The 8,762-nt window shown below is 43.3% G+C and overlaps 1 protein-coding gene across 1 annotated transcript; it reads left to right on the plus strand.

Moving 5' to 3' along the window:
• The first annotated feature begins 1,247 nt into the window (after positions 1–1,247).
• srsf4 (serine and arginine rich splicing factor 4) lies at positions 1,248–7,982 on the plus strand. The gene is made up of 6 exons (XM_038971612.1): positions 1,248–1,427; positions 2,491–2,621; positions 4,523–4,641; positions 5,821–6,038; positions 6,442–6,513; positions 7,010–7,982. The coding sequence occupies exons 1-6, from the start codon at positions 1,321–1,323 to the stop codon at positions 7,518–7,520; spliced, it is 1,158 nt and encodes a 385-aa protein (XP_038827540.1). The 5' UTR covers positions 1,248–1,320; the 3' UTR covers positions 7,521–7,982.
• Positions 7,983–8,762: the final 780 nt, after the last annotated feature.

Below are 8,762 nucleotides of genomic sequence, written 5' to 3' on the forward strand. Positions count from 1 at the left end.
ACTGCTAACCCTAACCATAAATCAAGGTTTTCATGAATTGTTACGAAATAGCCAATTTTGACTTTGTGGTTGTGGTAACTAATAACAACCTGAGTGTTGTTGTTGCTTTCCTCTTCTTCATCATTGTTTTGGTCTCACATGCTGAGTGCTCATTGGCTATTGGCAGTAGTCCTTGTCCAAATTGTGCCGTAGCACTGCTCATACTACAAGATGCACAACCCAAATTTCTGACATGTCAGAAATTTTTTATCGGGACATCCGACAGGGGTCTGGAGAATGGAACACCCAACCTCATTTTTGTCCAGGACATTGAATAAAGTGTAGCGGAGAGTCCCTGTAATCCTAGATTCAGATCATTCGGGTGAGAAAAAAACATCACCCAGATTGGCCAGTCATGCAAGAAACTCATCATCATGCAAGCTGTCAGACAGCTCACCATATAAGACGCTTCTAGCCCCTTCTCATTAATGGTATCTGTTGCTTTTATACATGTCTTACTACTCAAAAGTCATCTTTATTCTCAAAAAACTATGTGGCTTATTTTTCAAACCGTCATGTTTCGTTTCTAAATGTCTGCGCAGGAGTGAAGGGTTCCCGCGAGAGAGTAACGGTTAATGTGATTGGATGTTCATTATTTGACTAGGCTACCTGTATTTGACAATGTGTTGTTATTTGTTATTTCGCTGAACAATAGATGGTTAAATTGTATTTTTGGCAGTGAAACGAGGCTACTCGGGCGAGAAAAAAAACTCACCCAAATGTATAGCCCCGTTGGAAAATATAAATGTACTTTTTTATTTTTTATTTATGTGAATCACATTTTTATTTGCCGTACCCCCGACGGCATTGCTCGTACCCCTGGGGGAATACCAGCTCTAGAGTGACGGATGACTGGGATATCAGGACACACATGAATTAAAAACATTTATGAAATAAAATTAACCAAAAAGCACTGTTGGGGCTTTTTGAAGAAAAAAACATTTTCAAATGTGACTTCACATTGTGTTAACACCATTTCAAAATAATGTTTTATTAAAAAAAAAAAAACATACGTTTTAACCGTTAACTATCAATCACTTCAGATTAAATAATTTGGTGTGATGAAGCAATAACAAAGGGAGAAACGCAGAGAACATTTAGATTGTCATTATGGAGACACCTATTGGATGAATGTGGCAACTCCTCTCTTGTGGCGAAAAAAAGGGGCTCGTTTTCAGGCCTTGTGGGCGGGTTTTGAGTGGTCATTGACATTGGCAGAATATTTCCCTACGCGCCACTGTGTTCCTGAGAGTGTGAAGGGACAAAGATCAGCACGGGGAAATGTCGAGAGTTTATATTGGAAGATTGAGCTATCGAGCAAGGGAAAAGGACGTCGAGAAGTTCTTCAAGGGCTATGGGAAGATACTTGAAGTTGACCTGAAAAACGGGTAACAAAATGAACGCCTCGTCTCGCTCTGTGGTAGCTAGCCGCGTTGTGTTTGTGGCCTAGTCCTCGTAGCCAGGCCCAAGCCTCTTGAACCAGTGTTTTAATTGGCGTTTATTGAAGATTCTCGTTAATTAATTTAGTTTAAAGACCTAGTTATCATATGATTATTTACTTAGTTAAGAATTTGAGAAGCGTTTTGCTATAGAAGCAAAGTTGACTAGCATGGGTTAAGGAGTTAACATACTGTAGCTAGCGTCAATCGTGTTTTGCTAGCTAGCTAATCTGCTAGGGGCACCTCGTTGTCGTGTTTGTGTTTAGACCGAGTAGACCATGTTGTTAGTTAGCAAGCCACGAACGTACTAGGCGCTCTTTTCTTTGAATGAAATCGCAGCCACGTGTCAGAAGAGGTAACCTTAGTTTCACGTGTATGACTTCTTCATAACTAAGCTAGCTAGCATCTTCAAACAACAGTTGTATGCTAAATTGGCTTGCATAGCGGTACGAAAACGATTTTACTCCCTAACTGGCGTCGGGTAGATACTGTTTATGTAACATAGTTACAGTAGATAGCTTGCGTAATTGTATTGGTCACATACACATGGTTAGCAGATGTTATTGCGGGTGAAGCGGAATGGTTGTACAGCCAACGATAGTGGCTACTGGCATTGCCATACTTCCAGCAACTGTCATATTATGGTATCTGGTGGACGGGACAACATTTACAAGGCCATTTACACGCACTCTAACCACCAGTATGAATGGCAGTCAAAATAATTTGCTAGCTACTGTAGAGACATGGGTCAAAACACAATGTTAACTTAACTCAATATTATCTTAGCTAGTTAACAGTACTCTAAACTACCCCATACTTACAAGTGGAATTAATGTGGCCCCTCTTAACACCCTGCAGCAGCAGTGGCACATGTGAGAAGATTATAAAATGTTGCATTATGAAATGGTCATTTGGGTCTGGCGTTAGTAGTTTTTAACTACTCACATCATTTGATCCCAAATCTATGTGCCACCTCATCTCTAGCCTAACATACTTTCTCCTATGTGTAAAGGTATGGGTTTGTTGAATTTGATGACCCCCGCGATGCAGATGATGCTGTGTATGACCTGAATGGGAAAGACCTGTGTGGGGAGAGGGTTATTGTGGAACACACAAAGGGGCCGCGGCGGGACGGCAGCTATGGCTCAGGAGGAGGAGGAGGAGGAGGCGGCGGAGGTGGTGGTGGTGGAAGAAGTAAGTATACAATGCAGTGGTGTTTTAACATTAGTGGGGATTTGAGATTGAGGAGGCCAACATGGCAGTGCATAGTATGTGGGATAGGCCACTACTGCATAACATCTCAAGTTTGTCCTTGGTGGTTGTAGTTCATGTAATTGGGTTCTTTTACATTAACATTTTGGTTATTTAGCAGACATTCTTATCCAGCCTGACTTGGTCAGTGCATTCAACTTAAGGTAGCTAGCTAGCTAAGACAACCACATAATCAAATATATTATAACTATAACTATAATTCAAATATAGTTAATGCTGCCACATGAGCATCAGTTGTCGTCCATTCTTTACCTTAGTGGTTTTACGTCCTGAGAAGATGTGTCTAAGTGCCATCTGTTCAAAGGCTTGTTGCTTCCTTGGGGATAGTCGTGATGGAAACTTAGTCAAATATACACAAGCAGTACCATACTGGTATACATGGTCACAGCTGGCACTGTCACCCATAATTTGGGTTGTGCTCGGCTCACTCCACATTCCCACCACACTGTAAAAGGACGATTCCACCCCAAAGCTGTTTTTCTGTTGTTTTTTTAGAGGGCATTTCTACATAAAGATCTCTCCCATTTGCTGTAATTTCACCTAGTTTCAGGGAGAAGTGGTTGCCATTGTTCTGACTCCACTCTTGAGTAGGCCACTTGTCGTCTCGTTGGCATACAGGTGTGTAGGGCAGGTTGCCGGTTAGAGAAGCACCTTGTTCTCTAGCATTCACGGGAGCTCGTAGTACAGACTAAGCCCTTCATGGTACTCCACAGTCATTGTTTTACTAATGGGTGTAGAGAAGACATTTTACACCTGAGTAGTTGAGGGAATTCAAATTACATGCACCACTGCCACCAATGACATGCCGTTATCTTGGGAGCCGGTATGCTTGATTTAAACTGTTGCAGGGAAACAAATGCACTTGTGTTCATTCGAATTGTCGTGGGGGAAATGAGAGGGAAACTAGCTTGAGATTTACTACCGTAGAATATTTGCTAGATAAATGAACTGTAATTTGAATAGAATAAATGAACTAGTGAATTTGTTAGAGTAATTTGAGAATCTTGTGTCATCTGTTTTATTCAGGATTCTTTTATTTTTGTTTAATTAAAATGAATGTTGAATAATAAAAGGTAAAGATTTAACAAAGAACCTCAATGTTTTAATTAAAAGAGTCCTTTGCTGACTGCCTGCCCCTATTGCTGGCCTGGCCATGGTGTCCCCTTTCCAACCAAGAGTGTGGTTTGACCATTCTGGGCCCCTGGGCAGACCAAAAAAGGGAGCCATTGTGAATGAAGACCGCTTGTCCCATTAGTCCCAGGCCGGGTGGTGAGGATGCCATTGGGTTAGGAACAGATGTGGGTTGAGCTTTTATAGGTGCCTGAAACACATGTGAAATGTCTATATTTAGATGTGCTAGTTTAAACTTTAACTTTAGTGTCACCGTAAGTAAGTACTGTCTTCAGTCAGCTTTTTTTTTTTGTCTTAGCTTTTAATTTCGATTTTAAGTTTGTATGTACAGTTTTTGTATTCAGTTCTACCCAAACTTGAATCAGGTAGTAATTTATTTGTTTAGATCTTGTTGAAGGGAAGGGATATGTCAGTGTTCTTGATGGAAAATGTCCCCTAGTTTTCTAGACCAGTGTAATGTGTACAGGTTTGATTTCCGTTTATCTTTTTTTTTTTTTTTGGATAGTTTGTCTTTACCTCCCCCTCCCCGTTTTATAAGTGACCATTTTGTTTACAGAATGTAGCTTGGAGTTTAGTATTGAGGCTGTCGTCGGTGTGTCCCCTGCCGTAATTACTGCTGCTCTGTCCTTGTTACCTTGAAGGCGGGGGCGGGGGCGGGTACGGGCGTGGTGGCAGAGACCGATATGGCCCACCAGCAAGGACAGACTATCGGCTGATCGTTGAGAACCTGTCCAGCCGCTGCAGCTGGCAAGACCTGAAGGTATGGTGACCCGTTATTCAGCCATGCTTAATGATAACTCTCTTCCTTATGATTTCGGCATCCTACGTTAACGTTTGGAGAGAGAACATTTGAGCCTTTTTCAAAACATTTTTTACGTGTATGTTTGTGTTGGGGTAACGCATTAGAGTACTCTGATTACTATTTTGTGTTAAAGAGTAACTTAATGCGTTAGTTTGTCAATTTAAGTTACTTTTTATAGAAGATAAAGTAAAAATCCATGTTATTTTGCATCAGTCGTTATGTGTTGGTACAGCCAGAGTTATGGATAAGGCTATGCAAGCAATTCAAAGGTAGTGTGCGCCATCTACTGGGCATAAGGACAAACGCACGCAAGGCATCTTCAGGGGGTTTTAGTTTTGGTAACGTAAAGTAACCTGTTACTTTCCATAGTAAGTAACATTGTAACGTAACAAGTTCCCTCTAATGGGCTCCCGAGTGGTGTCGCGGTCTAAGTCACTGTATCTCCGTGCTAGAGGCATCACTACAGACAACCTGGTTCGTATCCAGGCTGTATCACACCTGGCCGTGATTGGGAGTCCCATGGGGTGGCGCACAATTGGCCCAGCGCCGTCCGGGGTTGGCCGGTGTAGGCTGTCATTGTAAATAAAAATGTGTTCTTAACTGACTGGCTTAGTTAAATAACGGTTAAACATTATAGAACTAACAATCAGTTTTAAAAGTAACATTCCCCAACACTGCATAAGATTCATTTTTTACAATTGAATAAATGCCCATAATGGCAAACGTGCATAAAGATGGCAGAATTCACATATGATGTCATTGTTTAAGCACTATCCAGTTTTTATTTTTATTTTTAACTACGGTGCCCGATAAGGTTCAATGTGCCCATCGACACAATCTACTTTTTCATTTGTTAATTCATTTCCGGCGTCTTGGAGCTAAAGTTGGGTTGATATGTATACTCTGCTAATGACGGTACCAAAACAAAGTGACTGAGAGCAATGTACAATATGACAAACTTAGCAAAACTTTTATGGCGATGCATAAATCTGAGATTTCCTGCAGTTTTCCCACCATACAAATACATAGAATGCATATATATATCATGACACATGTATAATATTAAATTATGTATATTAATTCAATAGGATCTTTGGTTTTCTCACCTAATCCCAACCGTTCCTGTCCCTTCACCAGGACTACATGAGGCAGGCGGGTGAGGTGACGTATGCTGACACCAATAAGGGGCGCAGGAACGAGGGGGTGATAGAGTTCAGGCTGTACTCTGACATGAAGAGAGCCCTGGAGAAGCTGGACGGCACAGAGGTGAACGGCAGGAAGATCCGTCTGATTGAGGACCGCCCCGGGGCCAAGCGCAGCAAGCGCTCCTACTCTCGCAGTCGCAGCCGCTCCCGGTAAATAAGAATGTGGGGTTGCGTCCCAAACAGCTCACTCTAGTCCACTGCTTTTGACAAAGGGCCCGTATGGCTCTGCGGGGAATAGACTGCTATTTGGAATGCACACTGAGACTGGCTTATCTACAAACCATAATGAGTAGTTGTATGAAATTTTCCTAGATGATTTCTAGGTCAGTCAATCTTTAATCAGCGATGAGTAGAATTTCTGCTCTTAAACATGGTCTCTATTCAAAGGGATGTGGCGATTTCAGTTGCCCCCCCCCCCCCCCCCCCCCCCCCCCCCACACACACACAAATGTATTGCTTTCCCACCAGTTCACAATTACATTGGAACTCACATCACCCTAACCCCTGAAGGTACATGGCTTACCGTGAATCTACGTTCTCCCTCTGTCTCCAGGTCTCGCTCCAGGAGCCGTAGGTCCCGTAAGAGCCGCAGCCGCAGTGAGAGCAGCAGTCGCTCCCGCTCCAGGTGAGGCTCAGTGCAGGCGACGTTTAACTTATAGACCCATACCCAAGGGTGACCCCTGGCATGTGTCCCAAATGGCACCCTATTCCCTATGTAGTACACTACTTGCAACCAGGGCTTGTAGGGCTTCAGTCAAAAGTAGAGCACTATATAGGGTGCCGTTTGGAACTATATAGGGAATAGGGTGCCGTTTGGAACTATATACGGAAGAAGGTGCCATTTGGGACACGTATAGGGAAGAGGGTGGGACACTAAGAGGGTGCCATTTTCTAAGGGATCTCTTTGTAGATGTTTCTTTTGCAGACTTGTTGCACTCAAGTGACATCAACAGTAACAAGTTACAATTTGTGGGTTTCTAAAAATCTGTTTACCAAGAGCTCTTGCCTCAATATGGACCTTGTGTAGCTCAGATGTCTTAACCAGCTAGTGCTATGGGTGGTGGCTATTTCTGCATTTCAAGTACATATTAGTTAACTGTCTGCTCCTTTCTATTTCCCAGGGGTGCTGCCTCCCGGTCCCGTAGCCGCTCCCACAGCAAGAAGGACAAGACCAAGGGCAGCAGAGAGGAGGAGCGCACCAACGGCGCCCACAAGGCCAAGGAGGGGCGCGGGGGCCGGGACGAGGGCCGTAGCAAGAGCCGCAGCAGGAGCCGCAGCAAGAGCAAAAAGAGCAGCAAGAAAGAAGGGAAGAAGAGCAGGAAGGATGAGTCTAGATCCAGGTCCCGCTCCAGATCAGCAGCTAAGGATCGCTCCCGGAAGTCTGGCTCTAAGAGCCGCGAGCCGGCCAAGAGCGACGACGAGGGAGCTGTAGCTGAGAAGGGGGCCGCCCGTTCCCGCTCTCGCTCCCACACCCCTGCCGAATCCAAACCCAAGTCAAAGTCTAAGTCCAAATCTCCATCTCCCTCCCCGGCCAAAGCCCGCTCCCGTTCCCCCTCCGTCTCTCGCTCAGAGTCCCGCTCCAAATCTCGCTCCGCGTCTCGTTCTCGCTCCCGCTCTCTATCAGAGTCCTGAGCTGGGATGGGGACATAACCCAGCAGTCGTGTGTCTCCCCCCCCCCCCCCCTTTGTTCTTGTCCCCTGTGTCTGTCCCTTTTCGTTTTTTGATAAAATAGTTGTAGAAAAAAAACCAGGCTCATGCTCGGTGTCTTTCACTCACTCTTCCCCATTTCTTTTAAATATATAGTGTTTTGTTGGTCATTCTGCTTTTTCCAGTAGTCTCTTAATCAAGGTGTTTTTGTAAAATATTAAACGTGTGAAGTAAGTTCGAGGGTATTTGCTTGGATAGATTTTTCTAAGTTGAAATGGAAATGTGCTGTAGTCGGTGTCTTAAACTTTGTATCAATACTAGCATACTGTGCTGTCAATGTTGTGCAAGGGTGGTGGCTGTTTCATTCCATTGTTGCATCTTTTCACTTTGTGGGAAATCCTTTTACCAGTTACTTAAAAAATAAATAAAGAAATGCCTGATCTGGAATGATTTGGAGTTGTTTTTGTCTCTTAAATAAGATTTAAATAATATAATTTTTTTACCCTTTAGTGTGTGTGTAATTTACTGTATTTATACTGGGGATATTACTTTTCAACAGTAACATTTCAGAAATTGCTAGAAGGACATCTTTGAGTTGAAGGAAAATGGCCAAATTGTTGGAAGTTGTAGGTTTGTCACAGAAGACATTTAGTGCTGAGATTAGTGCAGTTGGAACTTACTACCACTAGCTTGGTCCCAGATGTGCCATCATGTCAACCTCTCGTAACTTTTGAGTACCACAGTATGAGTCGTCATATCCATAAAACCTAGCAGTCAAACGGGGAAATGGTTCCGAACGTTTTTCCACCATTTTTACCATAGGGGATTTTACCCTGGGGTGACGTTGTGATAACAGTGTGTAAATCTGTAGGACAAGGTGACGTTTATCAATACATTAGCATTTACCAGCAAATGAAATGCTAATGAGCATTTTCAAACCAGAGTACATTAGAGTCTAATATATTAGTCACCTTGTCCAAGAGAGATTTACATGGTTATCAAAACGTAACGCCAGGGTACGCCAACACGAAACACAGCCCTTATTTTAAAGAGTCAAAACAGTTGGAACCATTTCCATGTTGGACCGCTAGGTTTTATGGGTATTATGACACACCACTTTGGGGCTCCATAGTCACGCCAAATGCAATGCAATAACATGTTTGGCGTGACAATGAGCGATAGGGATTTGGTAAACGCAGAATCAGACTGGCAACCGGGTTACTACAC

Source organism: Salvelinus namaycush, chromosome 32 (genome assembly GCF_016432855.1).
Source record: "Salvelinus namaycush isolate Seneca chromosome 32, SaNama_1.0, whole genome shotgun sequence".
NCBI lineage: Eukaryota > Metazoa > Chordata > Actinopteri > Salmoniformes > Salmonidae > Salvelinus > Salvelinus namaycush.

Coding starts and splice junctions, on each gene's coding strand:
- srsf4 (XM_038971612.1), top strand. CDS start 1,321: ATGTCGAGAGTTTATATTGGAAGATTGAGCTATCGAGCAAGGGAAAAG. Junction 1,428..2,490: donor GAAGTTGACCTGAAAAACGG/GTAACAAAATGA, acceptor CTATGTGTAAAG/GTATGGGTTTGTTGAATTTG. Junction 6,039..6,441: donor CGCAGTCGCAGCCGCTCCCG/GTAAATAAGAAT, acceptor CTCTGTCTCCAG/GTCTCGCTCCAGGAGCCGTA.